The sequence below is a fragment of the Cinclus cinclus genome, chromosome 6 (genome assembly GCF_963662255.1).
Source record: "Cinclus cinclus chromosome 6, bCinCin1.1, whole genome shotgun sequence".
Lineage (NCBI taxonomy): Eukaryota > Metazoa > Chordata > Aves > Passeriformes > Cinclidae > Cinclus > Cinclus cinclus.
The window spans coordinates 40213473-40239708 of record NC_085051.1 but is presented as its reverse complement, the minus strand read 5'-3'; the positions used below and the strand labels follow the sequence as shown (position 1 = coordinate 40239708).

General features: G+C 45.7%; 1 protein-coding gene across 1 annotated transcript in view; it reads right to left on the bottom strand.

Moving 5' to 3' along the window:
* The window catches only part of IFT43 (intraflagellar transport 43), a 43134-nt gene extending 23006 nt beyond the window's left edge, over positions 1-20128 (bottom strand). The window contains exons 1-4 of the mRNA XM_062494399.1: positions 20075-20128; positions 19597-19686; positions 13724-13753; positions 4306-4373 (exon numbers count right to left, since the gene is read on the bottom strand). Of these exons, the coding sequence (XP_062350383.1) occupies positions 4306-4373; positions 13724-13753; positions 19597-19686; positions 20075-20128 (242 nt within the window). The remainder of the gene's footprint in view (positions 1-4305; positions 4374-13723; positions 13754-19596; positions 19687-20074) is intronic.
* Positions 20129-26236: the final 6108 nt, after the last annotated feature.

The following is a 26236-nucleotide window of genomic DNA, read 5'->3' as shown; positions in this document are numbered from 1 at the left end:
CCAGACTGAGACTCACCTCAACACTGCTGGACTGGGAGTAGAGAACAGAAGCAATGACACAAGCTTCCCCCCACTGTTCCAGACAGAGAAACTCATGAACATTTTACTACTCACAGCTGCAAGACAGGGACTGCTAGAGGTTATAAAGCCAGGCATTCTCAGGGGTCATTTCTTATAGAGAGAATACAGGATAGTTTAAGCCCATATTTTTGAAACAGGAGGTTTTTAACTTTACTTATCTCTAGAGACCTTGAATCATAAAACCCCTTAATCTCTTAAATAACTTTCCTCCAGCTCTAGGGTGCAATCTCACCACTTCCTACCCTTCAGAGCCTTAAATGGTATCTACACTGGGGCTGGGTTACCCTGCTCTAAAGGTCACCCCAACTGCATCTTCTTTCTTCCTACAGGCACTTAATATTCACCTTCTTGACAACTGCATTCCTGGACACTATACCACTGTACCACTTTTGTTCCAAAATACTTCAGCATGGTTATTTTCCTAAACAAGCCTTGATTTTTCCAATTCTGTGTGGCCTATCAGTCAGAAAGGGAGAAATTTCAGTTGTAGCTGAAGCACCTGTTGCTAAACGGCTATGGTCCATGTAGAAGAAATGAGATACACGTGCTGGCACTTCCTACTGAAAGCAGCACTTGTGTTTACTTGTGGGGCTGAAACAAGATGTATTTATTCCTCAACAACTCTAGCTGTTGCCCACAGAGCTGTAGGAATTTTATGGGGCTCATTGCAAGACCAAAGGGATCAAGCACCTAAGTAAATTGAAAGAGACCAAAGAAGCAAAGAAATTAAGATACTGCTAGAGAGAAAAATGAAAGAAATTATATGAGGAAAATCAGAGAGATGAGATCAGAACAAATATGAATTAAATAAATCATGGAAGCACCCCCTTCATCAAATCCTCACCAGTATCCAAAACAGCTCCCTTCTCCTTCCCTCACTGGCAGGCACTTTGTGTTTCTTCCTTTTGATGCGTGAGATAACCTGACAGTAAAGCTCTGTTTTGCCTGTCACGAGTGTCAGCACTGATGTCATTAGGGACATCAGCACAGCTTTCAGAATGGCACTTGGGCTCCATCCAGTGGTTAGAGAGCTACTTCTGTAGGAAAACCCAGCTTTAATTACTGTTATTTTTCTCAGCAGGCCACTAGGCCCCAGGTGGCTGCCCAAGTTCTTGGCTGGTCCCCTCTCTGCTAATACTGGGGCTAGAATGTTGCTGGGGCAGCAAAGAGATCACCTCACAGAGAATGATTCTTCTGAGTACAGGTTTAACTAGATACAGCAGATTCAGGTACAGATGGCCCTAGTACTATGGAAAAATGAATTTTCTGTCAGTACTTTGAACCATTTAGTTGCTGTTTGCAAAGGACCAGCCTGGGAGTTTGCTTAGACACTTACCAGTGATCCTTATCGTTACCCAGATTTACAAAATGGGACTCCTAGTAATGACAACTCTTATAGAAGAGCACTAGGAGTCCAAAGTAATCTTCCCATGTTTGGCTTTTGAAAACAAGTAAAATAGATAATTTTGATAGTTCTCAGCAATTTAAACATCTGACACTTGCAAATGCTATGGGAACTCATGAAAAAATACTGTATCTCATACACCATCTGTACTAATTAATTTTAAAAATAATTTAGGTTGGAAAATTTTAAGAGTCCTCCTCCTCTTCCTATCTTGCAACAGTCTGGGAGAGAAGCAGTCTGATGGAAATAATCAGCAAGATGGTGAGACTATTTGTAAGTTTAGAAAAGCATGACATGAGCTGGGCAGGTAAGAGACTAAAAGAGAGCACAAATTTAGAAAAACAGGTTACCAACTAAATTCTACTCTAACGTGCTGGATGGAAATAGAAAGAACAATTTCAAGTGATCATTTCCTACTGATAAGACTCTGAACTAGAAATATAGCAGAAAAGCATCCCTACAGGAAAAGCAACACATACACATTTGCAACTGACTGAATCTGTCAGAAACAGAACTAAAAGCTAAGACTTCAAATGGAGAAAGAATAACATAAATAACTACAAGATTGTTGCACAAGTGGCTGCAGTATCCCATCTGAGCCACAATATATTTACACAACACAGAAAATCTAACTGTAGCCACTGTGCTCATCCTTCCTTTCTAAGTGAAAGAAAAAAAAATCTGATTTTAACACTGTCAGTTCTGAAAATCAAATTACTTCTAAACAGAACAATTCCCAGTGTAGATTCAAGTTACACTGGCTAAAAAGGGCTTAAACCTAAATCAGATATATCAACAGAAGCATGTTATTCCAACAACATTTACACTAGTGAACTTGGAGCAAGCTAACTTGATGGGCTTCCAAACTGAGTCAAATTGGTTGAAAAGCTGTGGGGAGATAGAGCCTGAGAAAAGAGAAACAACAAAGCTACAGCAACATTGGTATGACATCAGCCGATGACTCAGACTTTTCACATGAAGGCTTTACCCTGGGATATGTCACAAAGCAAGCTCTACAGGCCAGCATCTCAGACTTTTTTAAGGGAGAGAATACACAGGAAAGGAAAGACAGGGGAATTCGCTGTACAAAACCCTTGTACCTCATATGACTGGAGAAAGTCAGAACAAACTTCTTCATAAAATTTATTCAATAAAAACCCTTATTACAAATGAACACTGTCACATATAAAATATCACATGCCTGATTGAGCAAGGGACACATCTTGGTCTCATGCCCCAGTGTGCAGATTCTCAGAGGCAGAAAGGTCTGCAACCCTGTGTCCTGTTCTACTACTCCAGCTGAACTACATCCAGTATCATAGAAGCTTTTACTCCAGACACCTTACAATGTCTTGACAGCCATGCAGCTGAGATGCTGGGGGAGCACCACCCACAGCTACTGCTGCAAATCTATGGTATAAAGCTAAAGTCAAACAATGTAAAACATGGTAAAACAGCATGTGGCACAGTGCTGCTACATTAGGAACCTGTTCACTGTCCTTCAGGGCACATTAGGCACAGCCCTACATTTGTATTACCTCCAATCCAGTCCTTCACCTAACCAAAAATTACATAACTTAGTTTTCCTAAACAATGAAATTGAACCTTCTTGTCTGCTGTCATATTTCCATAAAGCTTCTGCTTGGTCCTACAAAGATCCAGTATCACTGGTGGCACTTTTTTAATAGTCATTTAATTGAGGTGGATGCATCTTTGCAATGGCAACTTCTAGCTGCAGCCAGCCTATGAAAAATAACCACTATCAGGGTTAAACTGGAGAGCAACAGGAGTTCAGGCTGAGATCTTTATTCCCTTGCTTTATTCTAGTCTTCAGATTTCTAAACTATTTATTTTTCAGAGATATTCTTCCCAGAAAAGTACTGTTTTTTGGAAAGGCTACCCCAGAATACTTTCTCCTCTCCCAAGAAATACTTACTCTATAACAGGTTTCTGGATTTCCTCATCCATTCTCAGTTTCAGAAAAGAAAATACATAACTTTTCATAAATCAGAGTGCCTCCAAAGTATATATTAAGACATACAGACTTTTATTACAGGCCTTTAACTACACAAGCAATCTCACACCACTCCACAGCTGAGTCCTTCAGCTCTGTGAATACAAAATACAACATCAGCGTAACTTGTCAGCTTGGAAAACCACAACTACTTGAAAGCAAGTAATCTCCCAGTCTGAACTGTTCTTTAGTTTTCACAGCTATTCTACTACCATGTCCCGATATTTCCTTTGTCTTATATGTCCTTCATGTAAGCATCAGGTTTCTCAACACACATTCTACAATTTGTGTACTTTTTCCTCCCATCTCTTCTTGCTGACCATCTCCATCCATCTCCATTATATCATAACCTTACACACATAAACATTGACAAATTTCACCTTTACTGTCAAGGCTGATCACTAAATCCTGATGTGTTCAATGCACTCTTGTCAGTGTGGTGCTGTCATGTGTCACTCTGCTGGAAAGGACAGAACCAATCAAATCCCCCCATCCCACCTCCTGCATTCAACATGCTTATTATGCTCTTGACTCCTTCCAGGCACTGTACCAGGTAAGGAATACATTGCCTTGGCAAACAAAGACATGTACACAGCTCTAAACTTCACCAAGTCAATTAGCCAATGAAACCAAGCAAGAGCAATACTTCAAATGGCTTGAACAAGTGACATTGATATTGGAAAGAGAGGCCATCTAGAAGATCTGGGGAAACTGTTCCAATGTCTGTGACAGCAAGGTCCAACTAGTGATGTTCCTTTATTCCACACCTAAGTCCCTCCTAATAAGGAAAGAGGTGAGGACTTACTTGGTAGGTGCCAGTACAGGATCATCTGCCCAGCCCCCTTGCCGGCGTGGGGGTTTAGGTGGTGGAACCTTTAATAAAGAGAAGAGATGTTACAGACAGCTCTGGTCAAGGCTAAGTCAAGACAATTGAGACACCAGGTCCACACACACTAATGTAACACTTTACCAAACAGTGGAGAGATAGTGTTTAAAATGCTCTTTAATCATAAAATAAAAGGAAGACATAAACTACAGGACAGGTTTTTAAGCTTGTTTGTAAACAAAAGATGCATCACCCTAATCAGTATGTTGAGAAGTTTTAGGCTAGTGTGCCTTTGACTTTTTGAGGACACACGATACAGTAGCTGACTGATCCACAGAGGATGTCCTCTACTGGAAAAATAGGGCTCACTGGGAACTTGTTCATCACTGTTGCCCACATATCAGTGGGAGGTATCACATTATGCCTTTCCTAGGGTACAAGATAGCATGTTTTAGACAATGTGTTTTAGATGAGGAATTGCTCCTAAAAAGCCTGCTTTTGCTCACTGCTTAGAATAGGAGGATAGATGCCAAGTTCAGACACAGAGCTCCATACTCAAGCTCTTCCAAAGTTAGTTGGGATGAATCCCACCACTGCCACCACCGAAATCCAAAGGGGAAGATCATCTGGAGCTTAAAGACATCCCCTGCTATTTTCTTGCATTGTCTTGTATGGCACTCTGCCACATGGCAAGAGAAAAATGGGAATTCAGCTTGGGGTTTATGATGGGAATTTTCCAATGGGGCCACGAATTCCCACCATTTGGAAGCTGCCCAATGCTGTTTACAGTTTTGGGGTTGGTTCCCCCAGCCTGAGGCACTCTGTACAGAACTCCCTTCAGTGTTCTGCATGGCAGGCAATGATGAAAGCAAAGGCAAGGTAAAGCCAGCTTACATAGTTCCCAGCTGATGGTGCCCAGTAAGGGAAGATGGATTACAGGGACCTGTGAATGGACCACCATGAGAAAGAATGATTAGGTAAAAGATGTCCCAAAACAGAGAAAAAATGCTACCTGCAAAGGAATGGTGGGGGCACAGGTGGCTTCCACAGCTTTTATTAAGAAAGTGAATGAGTGGGATGACTCCTGAGGAGTTTTGACTTCAGAGAGACCCTTGCATGTGTGGTGGGGTCAACCCTGAGCCAAAGCCAAATTGCCTCTTGCCACAGATGAGAACAAGGTCGAGCTAACCTGATGGTAGGGGCCTCACATGTTTATTTCTTGAAGTAGAAGCATTGTTTGTGAGTGTGGGAAATTAGGAGACCCTGCCAGGGGCAGCCTCTGCCTGCTGCAGGGAAGGGGTATGACCCTGCATAGCTCCCTGATAGGAGCAAAAATAGTCATCCTCCAAAAATAAACAGGGAGCAGGAATGAGGCAGGAGCTGCAGTCCCAAAATACCAACTTTCTTCAGCAAAGGGAGCACAGGAGGGCAGAGGGACAGGCAGGGAGCGTGAAACGCAGGAAACAGCCTCCTTATATGGGCTCATCCGTAGGGGACAGAGCTCAGTCGACTGGAATGACCATGTCACAGAATCTGAAACCTTCAGGGGCCCAAGTGAATGGAGTTTTCTGATCTCTAAATGATTCCCCCAGATTCTTAAGATGCCAAACCAGAGAAGAGGCTACAGTGCCAAAAAAGGAGCATTTTGATTTCAGTTGATCTGGACACACCCAGAGCCCAGGAAAAAGCAGGAACACACACCACATATGGGCGTGCATGCCCACATAAACAACCCTATTCCCATTACCCACACCCCTAACTCAGAAACACGCTCCTTCTCACACAGATGCTTCCCATGCAAACAACTCCCTTTCCCCTCACACTATCCCTCTGATAGCCAGCAAGAAGTATTTCTAACAGCCTCACAACTCCTCACAAAGGTGCATGGGGATACAAAAATTACACCAAAGAGCCTGGGCTGTAAGGCTGAACGAAAATGCAGCATCTCCAGGGCATCTCAATGCACCTAGCAATTTAATTTACTCATCATCAAAACTTCAGATCAAAGATAACTCAAGTGGGGCACACCAGATCAGAGGGTGATGACAATGTCTGGCCCAGTCTTTGCACAAGGCATGACTCCAGGGCATCCAGAGATTTGATTCCACTGTCTTGCCAATGTTATAATGTGTTCCCATTGATCATACATACCAGGCAACCCTGAATGTCTGTCAGATCCTGAAAAACACTTCACATACAGCTACAGGTCTTTTATTCCTCTTGCAATAAATCAGGTAATTCTTTCTGAATTGCCTACAGAAGCACTAGCAACAGGAAAGGCAATGTTAACTGTCAGCTGAGGAGAAATAGCTTTTCTTTGTTAGCTGCCCAGAAAGTGCTGCAATAAGGTCACATGCCACATACACTTTTGTCATGTAAATAAACTTATTTTCATATACTTTCACAGTTCCAAAGCCTCAGCATAATTTACAATTGAAAATGCAATGTCGTGCTTTGCCATAATATGTTGACAGGTAGGGACTTTGCAGCTGCAAGCAATAGCTCAAGGCAGAAAGTGGGACAAATGTCAACCCCAGAGAGATCAGAGGAGAAACAGAGTACACTGTTCTTCTGTAATGCAGCAAATGTGCTCCTAAACATACCTTTTTGGTGAAAAAGACTGGGGGATTTAAATGAACAGAAGTTGTTGGTACCTACAGTTATACCTTAGGCAAGATTTGTATGTATTTTCCCAAATGCAAAGCTATACATCCAAACAGTTTAGTGCTTAAAATACTGAGATTCCACCAGCTCCTGACAACAGTGTTGTTCTCTCAGCCCTTGCTGCTCAGTCTCTTTCACAGCATCAGTAATCACTTACTTGCTGGGATTTGCCTTTCCACTTCACTTTTGTCTGTTATTTATCTCCAGATCTCCTCTACTTGAGTTTTTGCAGATTGTTCCTTTTCCAAGGAAAATTGCCATGGTCTGAGTTTTTTGTTTTTTCTCAGAAATTCAACTCACCATTTTTGTGATGGCATTTTTCCAGTATTTCTCAGGCCACCTTCCATATCAACACTTTGATACTACATCCATAATCAGTATTTTATCTCTCCCTTGGAAAAATGACTGGCCTGAATTCCATCTCTCCTGCATTAAAGTAGAAACTCTACCTTCTTCTTTACTGTTTTTTAGGCCCTTTCTTATCAGAGAGATGCAGAATTCTAATCTGGGTTCCCCATTAAAGCAAAAATTTCCAAGCTACTTGTCAGATCACGTCTACTGTTCTGAAGGTGCCAGCTGGATGCTACTTCCCTCATGGAAGCAACTGCCCTGTGTGTCTCTGAATCCTGAAGGTCAGGCAAAATTTCTTTTAGGACCTACCACAACAGAGGCAGATTATGGGCATGTTAAGTCCCTCAGATTCTCAGGTGGGTCTGAAAATATGGATTAATTTACCTTCATCAACATGACAACTCCTTTGAAACACTAAGCACCCTGTGCAGGGATGCAGGGACTCAAATGACATTGACAGTGTGCAACAGAGGACACAGAATTCCTCTACCATGTCATATTTCTCCTAAAATATGTAGGACCTATGTGTATCCAATATACAAACACTGTGAGATTTTACACAGCATGTAGGCATCTTGTTGATATTATCGAGTATTGACCACACAGTGGAAAGAAAGAAGTATAGGCAGTCTCAAAGATTCTGTTCTCCAGCAAGATGCCAGAGGCTCCCTTGACTGAAGAAAAGCCTATCTCCATAACCAGGACTGATGAATTAGTTTTGATTGCTGCCATTTAAGGAGCTCTAAGTCAAATAGCCCCACTGCTCGTAAACAGCCACATAAAATAATCTATACTGGTTATATGAGCATGTATGATATCAAAAACACATCAATTCCAAGATATATGCAAGCCTGGGCTGTTGCAAAGAACAGCCCATCTCTGCTGGCTCTCTTTACCATGTCCATAGATGGTTCAAATAGTGCATATGATTTTAATGAATACCCTCCAAGGACTTCTGCATGTCAGATAAATACCAAGCAGAAAACACTGGATTTGCATTGCATCCACAAACTGTCCTTCTTTTCACAGTCCCTGACTTTCCTTTACTAGGAAAAATGTTATTGAGACAGAAGTTCTTGGGGGCCTTCAAATATTCTCGGCCATCTATCACAGGTAAAGGAGCAGTTCATATTGTTAACCAGCTATCAAGAATTGCTCTCCTAAAACAGTGGCCAGCTATTTGTCAGCTGACATTCACCCATGAGGAAAGCTGTCACATTTGCAGCATTTGGCACTTTAACCTGTCTGAGGAGTTACTGCTCTGCTCTGCAGGAAAACAGTGAATCAGCACACAACAGTCTGATTCTCTGAACAAGGGGTCACCAGGTAGAATCCTCTCACAACCCATAATTACAGGGAAATGCCCCTCTAGCCCCCCTAGGCATGAACATTTCTCAGTTTGCTACCACTTTATGCTACATATGGTCAGACATTTTCCCATCCACCTTCCCACCTCCTACAGTTCTTTTGTTGCCTTGAGGAGGGTCCAGGAGCACTCAAAGTATGAAATAAATGTGTGGAAAAGGAAAAGCTCTTAATAAAATTATTTTCAATGAGATTGTCCCTAATTCACATTAAGGTAGACAAGCAGGCAGGATACTACTAGAAAGGCTGGGAAACATGGCTGACTAGAAAAGCTATTTCAGAAGATACCATCAAAAGGCAAGGAGATAAGTTCAGAAAGCTGAAAATAACTGTCCTGCTGGTCAGCCAGTCGGGGTGCACAGGAGAGAGGCTGCACAAGGCCTTGGGGAGCTCCAGGCCATGCAGTGCTGGGGCTCACACTGGGGAAGTTGGCCTAATTAGGGAACAAAAGTTCAGCTGCATTTTTGAGATTCCTCCTGGAGAATCTGGCCAACTTCCAGATGAGAGGTCCCCAGGAGCAGGCTGGGAGTCCAGCATTTCTATAAGCAACCAGAAGATCTCTGGGAAAAAAAAAAAATTAAAAAATGCAAACCCTGTAAAATGGAAGCAGGCAAAAAACCCAGTGCTTCTTTGGATGCTGGATCCTTTCAGTGGAGGGTATTTACTAGAATAATGCAAGAATCTAAACAGATGACAGAAACTATGGGACATGGAGGGACAAATGCAGCTCAGCCCAGGACAACCACATAAATGGGAGGGCATTCACAGTGTGCAGTAGCTACGGGAAATTTTGCCTCAGAGAACCCTCCCAGATTCTCAGAAATGCCAATTGCTTCAAAAGCTATCTACTGCCAGTCCACCCTACTCCCAACCACATGCCTAAGAAGGCAAAACCAAGGCAACATGTCGTATACAAATGCAGCTACCCCTGGTGAAGGCTCCTCTACAAGCTAAAGATCACAGGAGAGAACAGGATGCTTGAGAAAAACATTGCAGTTAGACTAAGGTCTTTAGGAATAGGAAATTTTTGTTCCAGCCATACACCAACACTCTCTAGATCTTACTACAGTGCAAATTGTAGACACAGAAATCACTGTGACTGCATTACAATTATGACTTCTTAAGTCATGAACTCTCTAAACCAGAGCGGGAGGACAGTGCCCAAACCAATGTGATTATTTTTATGCAAATAAGGTCCACTGTTCAACATTGAGCTGGTGCTGGGTTCCTCACGTGCATGTTTCTAAGTTTTAGAGAATGTAGGGGAGAATACTTAGGGGGTGGCTGCTGCACAGATCCAGACCAGACAACAGAATGAGAGTTTGGAGCTGGGTGCCAACCACTGTGCAAGGGTAAGAACTGGGTCAGGAAAATACCGCTCTGATTAAAGGCCCTGATCATATCAAGCCCCAGGCCATGTCTACACCACAGGTGTAGACACACCTGCAAGCAGGATCCATATGAGTCAGCTCAAGTCTGGAAATTGTCTTGTTTTAGGTACTTCTGGTAATGAAGCTGGTACCTCCCCAAGTAGAGTGCAGGTTGCTTCTCAGCAGGGGATCTCCACATCATTTTGCACTGTATTTTAGAATGCAAATATACTCACTCAGCCCCACCCAACTGGGTGACCTAGCAATGTAAGAACACAACTGGCTTTATATTTCAGGTACTTACATTTTTTATAGTTGTTCTTCCAACAAAGATTCAATGAAAACAACTGCTCCTGACATGCTGACTTAACCTAAAAAGTAACAGCCCATTTTTCCACCCAAATGTTTTAGAAGCACTAGCAACTAGAACTACAAAAGGACTTTGATGCCCCCTCTGGAAAGGTCAGCTCTTCAAATCCTCTTTCCAGTTGCTGCCCTAAAGCATGTTGTCACTCAAACACTGAGTGATACAGAGCCACAGAGGCCAGCATCCACCCATACAAGGGTCAGAAATCAAGAGCTGTCCCTGTTTTTAGTCCATGAAGGACCTTGAGACTACCTATGGCATGTCTACCAAGGCACAGCTAGAGGATGAGGTCCCAACTGATCAATGGAACTGATGTCTTCCCACTCAAATGTTGTTGCCTTCAGCTAGAAAGTCTTTCCCTATGGCACCAAAATTCTTTCGGTTCCATTTGCAAAGCAGAGCAGCCTCAGGAGAAAGGACTGAGAGCCTTCTCAAACTCAGAACAGCTCATAGGCTTGTCATTATATATAACATTCCCTGTGGAGGTAGCAAACATTACTTGCTACATCTTTCTCAGGGAAGGAAGAGGACAATAAAATCATTGTTTTCCATCTTAGAAAGGAGATGGCCAGTTTAATCTCTACATTTACAGCGTGAGATTCCAACACTTAAATGAACATCTCCTTATTTATGACCTCGAGGTCCCTGAAGGCAAGGAAAAGCCCTGCTCCACCTCTGAAGGCTAGAAAACACAGGATGAGGATCAGGGTCTCTCACTGGTAATGCAAGGACATGCACTCCCAGAGCTCACAGAATGGGGCCAGAGCTCCACAGGAGAGGGTTTCAGACACGCTGCCATTCCCAGCCACTCTTTACCATCCCAACAGATCCACCAGCCCATCCTGAGATTATCTACATACTACACGAGCACCCAGTGCAGGATACAGATTTTGTTATGAAGATAAGGCATCTAAATCCCCCTATGTGGGTACATTTAGGAAATACCCACAGTGCTTCCACATAAAGCTCTAGCTTTCCTTTCAGATAGGAACTACTAAAGAAAACTAGTGGAGGGACTTCTCCAAGGCCCCAAAGCAAATCTATGGCAAAACCACTAAAAGAGCACAGCAAAATCTTGGCTCACAACCACATTCATATTCCTGCTTATTCTGCCTCTGCAAATTAACTGAAATATTAGGATACACCCTTTATTATACCATTGATTAGTCTTACAGCCTTTGGCTAAATATCCCAGGCAGTCTTGGAAGGTGCAGCCAAATGAGTGATTCAACTGGCAAAAATTCAGATGCAAGATGAGTGGTTTGCCAAAGGATGCAAAACAAGTTTCAGAGCAGTCAGATGGCTGGAGGGCAGGACTTCAGCAGGTACATTCACATCAACAACCCAGATGGGGCTGTTTGTCAATATTCATGCAGCTACAAAGTTATCTTCAGCATAGCAAGAGGAAAGGGACCAAATCCAGGAAGAGTTCAGATTGTAACACTCAGCAAAGCCCAAAGGGAGTTCAGAGAAGGGTTATATGAGCCATCAGGGGGATGAAGGGGCCAACTTCGGACAAATGATTCAAGAAGCCAAGTATTTCAGATTGGCCAGGCAATGACTAAGGGAGGGATATACTGCAACAAGATTTGAATCACACTTTATAACATAAAGTTCCACTAACACTTGATTTGGAAGAGACTTATGATAAAATTAACAGAAGTTTGTAAGCATACAGTAGTATAAGTTACAAGCAGCTTACTGATCAGTCAGGCTTCTGAACACTCAGTTACCCATTTTATACCATGTACAGACTTTTACAAATGGAAAAATACTATAAAGTGTGACTGTCATGCTTAAGAGCATAAGCCTGAATAAAGGACACAGGAATTGCCCAAACAAGAGTGTTTTCAAAGCAGGAATCCCCTCATACTAAGTAAAATCTCCTTGTCAGCCACCATTGCATAACATCCCTGAAGCAACAATTGCTCATGTGGAAGAGTCGCATCAGTAAAGTTATTTTAATTAAATTTAGCAGCCAGAAGCAAGAAGGAGTCTGTGGCATGTGACCAGTCAGCACTCAACAGCAGACCTTGGGAATCAATGATTTAGAGCACTGTATGGAGGTGGAATTAGTTCCAGTGAAATGACTGTAAGGACTGGTTCCATGGAGGTGGGGCAGGGTGGGGGGGAGGGAAGAATAGATCAATTATCAGTAAAATTTTCTATTAGGCAACCAGTCCCCAAAACTATACCCCATCAGTGGGAGGTCTCTTTGCCTGATAAATGGAAAAGTGCTCTGGGCATAGTCCTGAACCATCCATCACTGCCAACTAAACCCAGTGGATCTTTTCTACAATATCATCTCTTGCACTACCAAGAGAAAACTGAGCGAATCTGAATAGACTTGATTCCTGGTAATGAGCATACCCTTCTGAGGCAAGAATTAATGAGATGGGTGATAGGGGTTTCTTTTCTGGGCTTTAAATTTCACAGATGAATCTACTGTGCTACCAGTATTGGAATGGTCCTTCAGTGGAAGGAATTGAGAGCACAGGAGAGGGTGTTTAATTATCTAACCAAGAGCAACTCTGGGCAGGAAAAACTGGGCAACACCAATTCCATGGTTAGGAAGAATGCAAGGCAATTAGCCCAAAGACTTCAACAGAAACAGGTAGAACTTCTCAGGTTGTTCTGAATGGCATCATCCTGGCTTCTAATACTAAATTAATGCTAAGGCATATTTTAGCTTTGGTGCAGGATAAGAAAGGATATGTGTGTTCCTTCTCTGTGTGTAATAGAAGCCTGGTAAGAAGCACTATGGCATTATTAACTACAGATTCTGGCAGTCAGTGCTGGTGCAATAAAAAGAAAAGACTCAGTAGAAAATACAAAGGTACATGTACTTGTTACTATTGCCTGGCCTTCTCCTCTGGGGCACCAGCAAGACTTCATCATCCCTGAAGACACATTTTCATGTTAAAAGAGCAAACTAACCATACTGGACAGCAATCTAGGTTCAGTCAGGTTTTTTTACTCTCTTAGCTAATTGCTGTCCTGAGTTTTAAATGAAAACAGAGCATCTTTTCAGTAGCCACATATACATCTGTGACCACAAAACAAGATGCAGCAGCTGATAAGAAAAGCTGTTTCAAAGATAATTAAAAATCTGTCAGCAACAGAAACAGGATGCAGGGAAGGCACTGCATCCAAAGCAAACTTTATATTATTCTCCAATACTAGAGTACCCTCTTAAGGTAGTCGTCAGAGATATAATAGGTTAATCCTACTAGTCCCCTTCAGAGGAGCCAGCATCTACCTAGAAAGCCTCTAGTCTTACATGGTCAACCTTTTCCTGAGAGTCTTCATCCTAGAAGGGTCAGGAGGAAAAAAGAGAGAAAGAAGTTAAAAGGAAGCACTATGGAAGCCTGCACAAAACAACTTGAAGAGTGACATTTATGGCTGCCCTGCAACACACACTTTGCAACCTTATTCACTTGAACAAAGCACAAAGTTGATCCCACCATTATAACATTTTATATCCAGTCATTTATGCAGATGCCAACTGTGATACTTAAAGAAAAATAAAACAAAACAAAATAAAAATGTGACAAGAAAACAGACTTAGCTCATTCTCCCTATAGCATGATAAAACTCGAATTATTCAGGTATGTAGGATCCTAAAAAGATTCATATGGAGAGTCACTGCAGCCATGCCAGAGACCAGAATTGATGCTGGACCAGTCATACAAGGGTCTTATATGCTGTAGCAGGCTACAGCCCTTTTTTCAGAAGCTACTGTCTCTCGAGGCAGCCTCAGATTCTCCCCTGAGAGCACAAGCTGTAGCAGTTAATGTAAGATAAGCATAGCTGATATCAGTGTTAGCTTCAGCAGGTGATCTTTAGCTAACACTATAATCGAGCAACTTGGTTGTGGGGTAGATAAGTAACTCAAGAAAATCAGTCTGTTAATCACTGTGAAAGTTGCAAACCAGTTGAGAAACTTTTAGATGGGCAGACTATCAGTATCAGCAGTTGCAACAACCAGTGCTGTTAGGCACCAAATGCAAGGAGGTAATTAAGAACCCAATAATCTTTATGTTATTCTACAAATCACAGTGTTCAGAACGACTCAGGAGGAGAATCTAGAGTATCCTAGATTGAACTATGACCTACACCAGGAGTATGCATAGGATGGCTGGAAATACTCCACCAACCCACGTGACCTCTTGATTAAATCATCCCTCCATGGAACATGGAAGCCATGTGATTCACAAACTGCATATATCTCTGATGGAAGTGGTTTGGTATCTCAGTTCATTTTGTGTCTTTGCTGTCATCTGGTCTTATGATCTTACTATGACAAGAGCAATGGAGGGCTACATGCAGGTTGGGGCAGCTGGGGCATAAAAATGTCCTTACCAATGAGCAGCACAAATGAAATCAGATTTGCCCAGCTAGTAAAAATCTGTTGGAAGCATGTATCTGTGAGCCAGGGGCCTGCTTGTTCCCACAGCCAAAAGCAGAAAAGTTACTGTGGGGTCCAACATGACCTAAGCTTCTCTGGATGTACAGAGCCCAAGTGGTACAAGACTTGCACTAACATGGAAGAAAATCCAGCTGGGCAATATATGTTGGAAAAGCATTCAACTAACCACTTATTGGAGCAATATTCCAGGTGGGTTTAACCCTCAGCAATCCTACTATTATTATTATTATTATTATTATCATTATTATTATTATTCTTATTTACTCATTTGGGTTAGCTAATGGAGTCCCATTAAAATGATGCCTGGATATCAGCCTAAAGAAATCACTGCCAGGAGTGTTTGTAAACTGGCTAGTGAAGTCCAGATAGCTGCTTTACAAAATTCACCTGTGGGAACATCCTTCCAACATGCAGCAGAGGTGGCCAAAGTTTTTGTCTGTCTACCTGGATCTATGCTGAATAAGACATTTTTTACAGCAAGAAATGCTTTTTAACTACCACCCAAGGACCACAGCTACATGAGCAAGCTTACAAATAAACACCAGCTAGGACAACAAGAGAAGAACATACTTTCAGAAGTGAAAGCACAAAGACTTTCCCCAGGCTGTGGTGAAATGTGGCAGAGAGAACCAGCAAGGAACTTGATTTCTGGGCAAACCATGATATAAAGTCATTTTGTCCTACTGTGTGGAAGTATTCTCAAAACAGGGAAAACCTTCATCCTTTAAGCTGACCATTGCCTAGTAAAGCAGTTTCCACTCAAAGGATCTACAGAGGGCTGCCAGAGACACCCTGGCAAAATCATACTGAGACTGTGAGAGGCAGAAACCAGAGAATTCTTGAACAAGGTCCCAAGGCAATCACTTCACTGTAGGATAAAGAGAAAATAGACCATGAAAGTAGGATAACATTAAAATACTTTTGCATACAGATTCTTACAGAACAGCAAATAGTTCACTCTTGTTGATAGAAGAAACAGGAAAGGAAAAATCTGCTGATATGTTTTTTTAAAAAGGCTTTTCCACTCAGCTTTCCAAACCAATCTCATCAAGAGCTCCAAACCTGGCCAAACAGCTTCTTCTGATGGATGTCATCAAGCCAGCATTCAGGCTGTTGGGTGCAGTGATGTTAGAGCCAGGAAAAAGGTTTGACTTTTATCCTGTAAAAGTGTCCAGAAGTCCTGTTAGGATGGGATAGCAAAAATCTTCAACAGATCTCATTATATGATCTGTCCCTCCCATTATACAAATAACATGACTAGCCTGAGTTTCTCCCATTCTGTCAGAAACTTGATAGCATCAAGATGAGTAAATGTACCACATCAAGCCAGGGGATGGGAAAGGCCTCTCAATGGAAAAAGGGACACATTACCCCTCTGAAAATGAATGTTTGAAATGTGGAGTTCTGGCATGCAGCAAGCAGATTTATCTCTAGGAATTCCCACTTACAGCATATTCCCCTGGGTGCCCAAGAAGTGCATGTCGAATTGCCAAGGAGCTCTGAAGTCCAGGAACGCACACAGCCTTTGCTGCAGGAGGGTGCCAACTGCATCAATTACAGCAAATAATCATGTTCCATCCTGCCTGCTGAAATAACACATAGCTGTAGTGTTGTTTGTTAGTACTTGCACTTCTGAAAAGGCAGGAATGCTCTGCATGTCACATGGGCAGAGTGTGAGCTTTGTGACCTTTCATGAGCCCCTTGAGGAGGTCTACGTTTGAAGATAATGCAGGTACTTCCATGCAGAATGGGAATTATGAAGTAGAGATTTGGGAAGAGGAATTGCAGATTTGCTGCTGTAGTTAAGAATATTCTTGTTGGAGATGCATACACACAACTTAAAAAAATCTAAGATATTATAATGTTTTCATAGAGGTTGGGGGAAGTGTATTAGGCTACAAGCCACAAGACATTGCAACTATGCCCTGGGGAAGGGGGTTTTAACAACACATTTGTTGTATAGAGCAACACACAGTTTGGAGTCTCTTTTGGAAGAGAGAGCCCAGGCCAAGCAGAGATCATCACTAACCTGATAAGATCTATGCTCCAAGTCAGATGATTTGCCTATTGACTTCAAAACAAAGATCTTCTTAATTACAATAATTGTTCAGCCCCCTAAGTGAATTTCCTTGTAATAAGCCCAGATGTTGAAACATGGATAGACAGATACTTTTTGCTTCCTTCAAGAAAGCTGCTCTGACTGGAAAATACTTCCTGGATGCTTCTCAGTGTCATGAAAAGACCCAAACAATAGCACAAATTCGTTCATATCAGAAATTTGAGATGGGTGGAAACTGGGTGTTTTGGCATTGAATTAAAGAAAAAATTTTTAAAAAGAGTCAAAGTGAATTAAACCAGTTTTAAAACTCTGAGGAACCTCTGAAGGCAAAATCACTAACCTGAATGTGAAACTGCATATGAGGGTGTGAATATAATAAGAATAAAACCTTCTATGCTTAAATTAATTACATGGAGCCTACTCCACTACTGCCAGTTCCAGGGTAAAAAAAAAAAAAAAAAACACCAAAAAATGGATTTTTTTAATCTTGCATTTCTTTTGGGAAGATTTCTTATAAAGGTTTCAAGATGACCAGATGGCTGAACGAGACATCCACTGTAACACCTGACCCCCACCACTTAACAGCAAGCCAAGGCAAAGCTACCAGAAGAGTAAAAAGCAATTGCCAATCTAGGGTGAAGGAAAAAACAATATTAGTTCTGTTAAATACTCACTTTGGTAACAAATATGCTCAGGTATGAAAAGCCTCCAATTTTGGAGCAAAGGAAAAGGCTAAGGATGTATTTACAGTGGATTTTGTCCTTCTTCCAGTAGCTCCAAGGTTGTCAATTAACACAAACATTTAGCAACAAAGACCTGTCTGAAGGGAGACTATTGACACAAACGATTCTTCCTGGTGGTTAAGATCCAGTACTAACATATCTGAATGTTAAAAGGCATGGAAGTCCTCACCCTTCTGCTGCTGAAAAGCTCACTGCTTTCAAACAGAACACTGTAAATATTTCTTAGTCTTCTCCAGGGTTGCCCAAGGCCTGGAGTCCCTACAATCTCTTCCCAACTATTGATGTGATGTGAGCAGCAATCACAAGCACAAGCAAATTGCAGTAAGTTGCAGCCCATCAGCTGTACTTGTATGTAATGCCCTGGTCTCTTTTAGAACCAGAGAATCAGCTCATGAACTAGGATGGCTGGCCAGTTCCAGCAAGAGAACAAGCTGACCGTGAGCCACCCTAATGTGGAGGCCAGCTAAGGATTACACCTCCTTAAACCACCAGCTGGTTTCTTTAAGACTTTCTTTGCCTATGAGGTTGACGGCTGCTTCTATTTCTAACACTGCATCTTCTGCACATGCCCTCACAGAATCCATCCTGAGCAGAATTCCCTACAGCATATTCATGGGGAGAATCCCTAGGTGGAAGATGATTCTCCATTGTGCCTATCAAAAGAGCATATTTTCTCCAGAAAAAGAAAGCCTGCTCCAGGAGGTGCTATTGTAAGCTAAGCTGTAACAGTGCTATTTTCTACAGCATCACAGGGTCTCAAAGGAAGAATCCCCCCACAACCATTTTGGCACACATGTCTGGGACACAGCTACTCAGTGTAATAGGAAAGCTTTGTCACTGCACAGGGAATCAGGGAGTAGTCACTCCAAGACAGAAGGTCCCAGGGCTCTGAGCAGAGTAGCCTGAAGCAGAGCTGGTGCCAGGGTGGCCACCAGGACAAAATGGATTCCCAGTTAAAAGCCAAGAATATGGTATGCTGGAGACCACTGACTGGCATTGCAAAAAGGATGCAAAAAGCATCACCTCATTTAAACAAGGATCACTGTCAACAAGGTGGAAGTCAGATGACACTTTTGTGCATCTGGTATGTATCAGGGAGCAAAACTGGTATGTCATTTCTTAAGAGCTGCTTCTTCTAGCACGAGATACCTGTGGAGAAGCCAAGCTAACATCCAACAGCAAGCTTCCAGGAAGAATTTCAACATTCTGCAACACTAAGCAAAAAATTAATTGGAACAGTTCAGACCTATTTCTGGATACTTGAGGATGTTGCCTCACTCTCCTGAGAAAGAGGGGCTCCTGACCCCCTTCTACCATTTGAAGATGTACTGATAGAACAGCCTCTGAACCAAAGTTTTCCTCCAAAGACAAGTGGGAGCTGAGTTTGCACATTATTACCCACAAGAAAAATTCTCAGATGCTGCAAAGCTGGCTCCTAGCACTGGCCTTTGCAGCTGTGCATAGAAAAAATGAAAAAGAGCATCACTACACAAACTTGATAGAGGCCATGTCACATGTACTCTGGCTCTAGCAAAGCAAAGCACAAAAGAAAGGCATCTGTTTATCTGCCTTGCTACCACAGATGGTGGCAAAATTGGTCACAAAATGATGTGCCTGCCAGTATTTTCACTCTAGAAATGGAAATATCAGGAAAATACACATACACAGGAGAGAGAGGTATGATACTACTCTCCATACTTGACATGTGAGAAACCATAGCCCCAGACAGGACCCTGTGTGGAAACTATTATACAAAGGGCAACACCAGGAAAAGGACAGGGCAGTCGCATGAGTCCCAAATGTAGGGATGAAATTCAAAGGGCAAAGCACACTGTGCAGGAAGGACTCTCAGAAGAAATTAATAATTCTCCACTGGAGACAACAGCAGGACAACACACAAGTCCTCCTGATAGGACACCCACCTCTCCGAGAGAAGCAGACGGGGAATTCTTCCTGCTGAGATTTTCATCTGCAAAGAGGTCTTGGCGGGCTCGACGGCCCATCCTTAGTACCTGTCGAGCAGGGGAAACACGAAGGGGCAGAGGACAGCCAGTTACTGACAGAAGCGGTTTCTGCAGGGAGCAGAGCGCAAGGAAGGGCCCGGCCGTCGCGCCCCGCCCCGCCCCGCAGCGCGGCGCGCTGCCCTCACAGAGCAGGGGCATCGCTCGCCGCAGCCGTCAGCCCCGCTGCCGCCTCCCGGCCCGCCCCAGCCGCGCTGTTCGGCGCCTCCGGCGGCGGCTCGGCTCGGCTCGGCTCGGCTCGGCTCGGCTCGGCTCGGCCCTTCCGCGGCACGGCGCCCCACGGCAGCCGGGCCACCGACCCCGCGCCCGCTCCGGGCCGCGAACGGACCGCGGTCCAAGGCCCCGCATCCCCCCGCTCGGAGAGGCTGGGCCCGCTCACCCCGGCCACGCCGCCTTTCCGCGGCGCCTCCGCTCGCTCCGGCTCAGGCTCCATCCGCCGCCGCGGCCGCCGGTGCTTCCGGCGGACAGCCCGCCCCGCCGCCCCGGCAACCGCGGGCACGGCCCCGCCGGGCTCGGCCGGCAGCCCCGCACGGCCCGGACACCCGCCCCCGGCCGAGCACCCGGCGCCTGGCAGCCACAGAAACATCCACCCCCTCAGCCGTCTTAAAACCTTGGCCTGACTAAGGGGGACACCAGTGCTGCAACACCTCATGCGGGTGCTCTGTTAGCCCGTTCTAATTCCACTTGCGGTGTGGCAGGCCAGGAACAGTCTGACGCTCTTGCCTTCTCCAGCTTTTTGCCGAAGACACTTAGTAAGTTCCCCTTAAGGCAGAGAATCCTACCCTTACAGATCTGCCTCCTGATAGAGGCTTTTGCCAAAGTCTCCTGATGGCTTCTGATGCTCTTCCCAATTCTCCCTGGCTCTCTAACACAGCTTTCCAGATGGGGCAGGCAGTCCCCAGAGCCCACGGTGGAGGCAGTGCCAAGGATCAAATGTAAGCACAATGATCATTACACACGTGCTTCTCAACCGTGAAGTTGTGCACAGATTTCCACTGAGCTGTATAAAGCGACCCCAGTCTGTTTCTTGGCTGGACAGATGTACAGATTAATTGTAAATAGATCTGGTTTTAGCTCCACATGTTTAAAAAATATTCAGTTTTCCAGTACTTTGTCCCTTTGCCTATATTTTTTTCTGCTATCTCACATTCCTCACATTTTTCACCCATCCTCATTTGCCTCAATAATTTATTCTGCTACTACAATAAAGAACTGTACCGCACCACAAATTGCTAACACTTTGCCATGATGAAAATTGACTCTGTAAGTCTAAACTTTTAAGCCTCCCAGGAATACCTTTTACTAAAGGAACCAGATATCACTCCATACCTGCTTAGCTTTTGTAGAAGCTCATGGTTTGACCGAGGAACTTCAAGTCATCTAAATAAATTGTATCAAATAATTATATTTTTTTTCCATTCCTACTGACATGTTCAAGTAGTTGTGCTGTGATGATCTAAGGATTAAGTGAAATAAGATTTGTGGGCAGAGGTAATAACTTTTTATTAGACCAACTGATATAGCTGGAAAAAAGCATAAAATAAGGGTTTCTGTGCCTGAAAACTTGTGTGTTTTTTCCAGCTATATCAATTGGCCTAATAAAAGATAGTATCTCCCTTTACAAACCTTGACATGTTCAAAGAATTCAGTAAGTGAGCCATGATTTTCCTTTTTTGAAGCCAGGCTCACTGGGCTTTATGAAATTATGATCTTCCATATACTTTGTTCTTACCTTTTCATTACAGATTCAGGCGTTCATGAAGCAGAGAGGGCAGTTTGTACCTAGCCCCCATGCTTTGCCTCAGGGCCATGGGGATATGGTCCTGCATTTCCCAATTCTCCCCAGCTCCTCCAAACAGCTGCTGCAACAACACAGCTACACAGATGCCAGGAGACAGAGGGGAGTACAGCTCTGGGCTTACAATACACTTACAGCTGACCTTCTTGATCAGAAAAAGAGCATCCTAAGAGGAGCATGATAACACCCAGAGCAATGTCTGCTAAATCAGGAAGGCATCCCTGAGGCAGGAATCCTTGGGTAGGAGTACATTGCCAGCTGTGCTCCCACACAGGTGGCTGGCAGGGTGATTCTCCCAGAGCCAGGGTAGAACCATACAGGGTGCCATCCTGGACAGACAGATCATGGAGCAGCATGACTGGTGCATTCCCTTGTTTGGAACTGCCCTCCCCCTCTAAACTTCTCCTCACAATTCTCCTGGGTTCCCATTCCAGACAGTATACCTGTATTTCCCATCTCCCCCTAAGACACTCTGTGCTGCTTGCTGCCTACCCCAGGGAGAGAAGTCTCAGGCCATGAGACCTTGAGGGAGGGAGAAGTCCATGTGCAGGAAATAAAACGTAAGGACATGGGGAACTTAGTCTTGCCTCGGAATTTTGACTCCTGACTTCAGAGATTCTCATTGAGAGAGAAAAACAGATGTGTGGAAAGAACGAGACCTAAAATCTGTCCTACCTCAAGTCCCTCCAGACTCCACTTATTGGAATGGGGTTTGTCACCTACCCCTGAAAGTTTTGCCTGCCTGGGGAGAGCAACAGGAGGAAAAGAGTTTTCGTCCATCACTTCATGTTATGGCTAAAGTGGATTTTGCTTGCCTTAAGCATTGGAGTTGAGTTTTCTGAACAGTTTAATTCTCCTCTGTTTTACTGGTAGCACCACAGGCAGCAGTTGACCCCGGGGCTAGATTAGCTCCACTCAACCAGCCAAGAAGGAGCCAGGTACCAGGAAAATGTTGGGTGCTGCTGTCATTGTCCAAAGCTGTTTTCAGTGCTTGTTTTCTGTCCAATTCAGGTCTGTGGTGCCAGGGTTTCTCTTTCCCAGTGTACAGTTTCAGGTGTATTCTCAGCTCTCACTCTGCCTTAGCTGTTTGGTTTTGCCCTCACTGTAAATCACACTGCTGCCACCCCCTCTCAGCCAAACAGCAAGAACTACGCAAGCATTCTTTTCATGGACAAGTTCTCACATCTAAGCATGGACTCTTTCCATCTGGTTTCAACACAAATCTGATCATAGAGAATAGGACTAACAGAGTCCCCCATTAGTGCTGTTGACTTCTCCTTGACTGGCAGACATATGAATAGAGCTTGTGTCTGGTCCCCCTATCCATGAGAAAGTCTGGAAAAGCAATCACACTTGAGCCTTCCCATATGCTTCTGGTCCTAGATCCCCTTTAAAGCAAGGGCAGACATATATAATTAAAGCTACAGCTATGGTGAAAAGCCCACATGGTAGCACAATGACCACCTTATTCAGAGTGGCCAAAGGTTTTCTAAAGCAGCTCTTTGACAGCAGTAGGATTTATGGGATGCAGGACAATTCCAGTATTAACAAGTGACACAGCACTGCGCATCTTTCCTCACCCAATCTTCTTATCAGGCAGCCAGCCAGAGTCCCAGTTTTGATATGGGCCAATTGATTAAAACATTAAGCTTCCACTGGAAAGCAATGCACTCAGCAAAGAGTGCTGCTGCATCCTGCTCCACACTAGCAGCATGCTGGCAGCTCCAAGCATCTCAGTTTAATTTTTCTGCAGGTTTTTTCCCTTCACATACCTCTCAAGAATCTACCCCATCTCTAAGGGGTTTTGGAGGAGGGAAACAACTGCAAATATTTTTTATTTCTGTACACACCAGAACAAAGTCCCGTAACAACTGCAAAGCTTCAAACAAGATATTTCTCCCTCTGGAAGGTGGAAGGGGCTTTGACAGGCAGCAAAGACCCACACATTTGCCTGTCTTGATCTCCATGAGAACAGATGCTGTTCATGTTACATCAGCCCCAGCTCAGACTATCAAACCCCAGCCAGAGGTGCCAAGCGTGAAACGTTTCCTGTGGTACTCACATGTTCAGTAGCCCTGTCAGGCTCTCCCTCAGCCTAGCTGGATTCCAGCATGTACAAGATGTGCAACCCGTTAATAACTGTTGCTCACAGCCACCAGCATCACTTCCAGTGTCTGTCAGACCACAGGGCCTCCCCACCTCTTTTCAACCCACAGAGCAACACTTGGAAGCAGAAAGTGAGTGGCCCAGTACTGGAACCAGCAGGACACCTACATCCTTCCCCACTATTACTTCCAAGCAGTAAGCTCCCACGGTCAGCTTGTAACAGAAAAGTCTGATCTCAGCCATTTGCAACATAACCTTGCATTTTTTATACTATTGCATTTCATCCCGTTTCTCCTGTATTAGCCTTCAAAATTGCCTACACCCTCCCACAGGATATCCCAGTCCTCCCCGGTATCGACAATGCCTCCAGTTTTGGATAAGCAGCCAGTTGCATCAGCACACCCATTTTGGCATGCCAAGATCATTAATAAAACCCGGGCCTAGGACGAGCCTCTGGGAGACTCGTAATTTCTTGTAATTTCTGTACTTATCTCCATTTTAACTAATAACTCACCATGCGGCACTGTAGCAAATGGATTACTGGAGTCCAAAGCAATCAGTTCGACTGCATTTAGGGTGACCCCCAACCTGGCAGCAGGGTAGAGGAGATCCCAGTGGGGAAAAGCATCCAAATTTCATTTCAAAAGTGCTTGAGAAAATCTAGAAACATCCATGCTAATCTCCAGAATAATATTCCATGGATAGTTAACATCAACAGTCAGAATTTGCATCTTACTTCAAGTGAAAATTTGCATGACGTCATCTTGGAGCCACTAGATCTTGTTATGTCTTTGTCTGCTCCATCAAAGAATTCTTAATTCCTCTTCCCCAAGCAATGTAGAAGCAGAGAGTGAGCAGCTCACTCTTACATCTCCTTAAAGCTGCACAAAATGGCTCACGGGGCATCCAGCATCCCCAGCTGCCCCGCGGATTTCCTGTCAACCTGTCCCACACACCATATATTGGGTGAGCCGCTGTCCTTCGAGCTTGCAGTGCTCTCCCAGCCCAAGGCCCCCGAACATGCAGGTAAGGGAAGGCTGTGCCCGGTGTTTCCAAGTGCCTCCATCTGCAGTGTTGCCTGCTGTTGCTGGACACCACCGCTCCAAGGGGCCCCATGCCCCCGGGGCCCCACCTCTCCCAGAGCAGGAAGGTCCAGGACTTGCTTCTACAGAGTTCTGCCCGCATCCCACCTTGCCCACAGCCTCGCAGGAGCTGTCCCTGCCGCACTTTTCCAACGCACGGCCAACCCAGCGGGTTGGCTAGCTCCTTCGGCAGCGCAGACAGTGCTGCGAGCGGCTGCCATGGTTGGGAAGGCACAAAGCCTCTGGCTCAGGGGCTGCCCCTCTGCTGGCCCCGGGAGAAGGGCTGGGCGCTGGGCGCAGGGTCAGGCAGGGTAACGCCAAGAGAAGGACCCTCGCTCGCTCCTCTCTGGTCTTCGGGGCAGCGGGCACGGGCCCAGCCCGCAGCACCGAGGCGGGAGGTCGGTGTGGCGGGTGGCCGTAGTGAGGGCACGCCCCGGGAAACAGACCCCAATAGGACCGGATTATGAATTATAACCCCATCCACGGCCCGTGCTTTGTCTCCCGCCTGTGGTCCCGGCCCCCTCCGACGGCAGCTGATGCCCGATGCAGCCCCTTCACCGCAGCGAGGGCTGCCGTAACCAGGCACCCCACCGGAGCTCTCGCTACCACCTGCATTTAGGGCTGAGGGGCATCGCCCTGACCCTGCCGCCACCGTCCTTCGGCCCGCGGGGCCGCCAGTCCCGCCGCAGCCCCCCGTCCGCAGCACGGCGGCCGAACCCCTCCGCCCGGCCCCTCCCGCCCTCCCTCGGAAAGAAACCACATCAGGAAAGTATTCGGGGTATTTTTAGCGGCTTTTAATGCGATTTCGCAGCTGGAAGCGGGAGGGGCCTCCCCGCGCCGCCCGGACCACCGCGAAGGGCCCGCCCGCCCCGCCACCAGCAGGGGGCGCCCGCGCGCCGCCGCCGGGGCTGTGCGGCGGCCACGTCGGAGGGCGCGCGGGGCCGCCCCGCGCCGAGGGGCCCGGGGTGCGCGGGGCGAGGCGGCCCCGGGCGAACGCGGGGGGCGGCGGGGGACGGGGAGGGGGGGAGCGGCGGGGGCTGTGCGGCTGCTGGAGCCATTAGCACGGGGTTGGCGCGGCCGAAGGCCGGGCTTGGAGCTCCCTCCCCCGCACGAGCCCCGTCCCGGGGACGTCATGGGAGGGAGGTATAAAATTTCAGCGTCGGTGCCGGGGGAGCGGCAGTGTGCGCGGGCGCGCCGGTGTGGAGCGGTGTCGGTGCGCGGACCGGGGCACGGCGGCCGGCGGAACCCACGGGCGCAGCGGACGGCCGGCGGGAGCGCTCCCGGCTGGGCGACAAGCGCCGCGGTGCCACGCTCCCGAAGGCCGGGCACCGGGCGATGTAGGGCGCGGGGCCCGGCGGGGGCATGAATGGTGCAGCGAGAGGGGCGGGCGCGGCGCTCCCCCCGCGGCGGCGGGGCGGCGCGGGCCGCTGACACGTGCGGCGGCGCGGCGCGGCGGGGCGCCCCCGGCTCCGCGGGGCGCGGGGCGGCGCATGGGGAAGGAGCGCGGCGCGGCGAGGCACGGCGCCTGCCGCTTCTCCTTGCGGAGCGCTGCCAG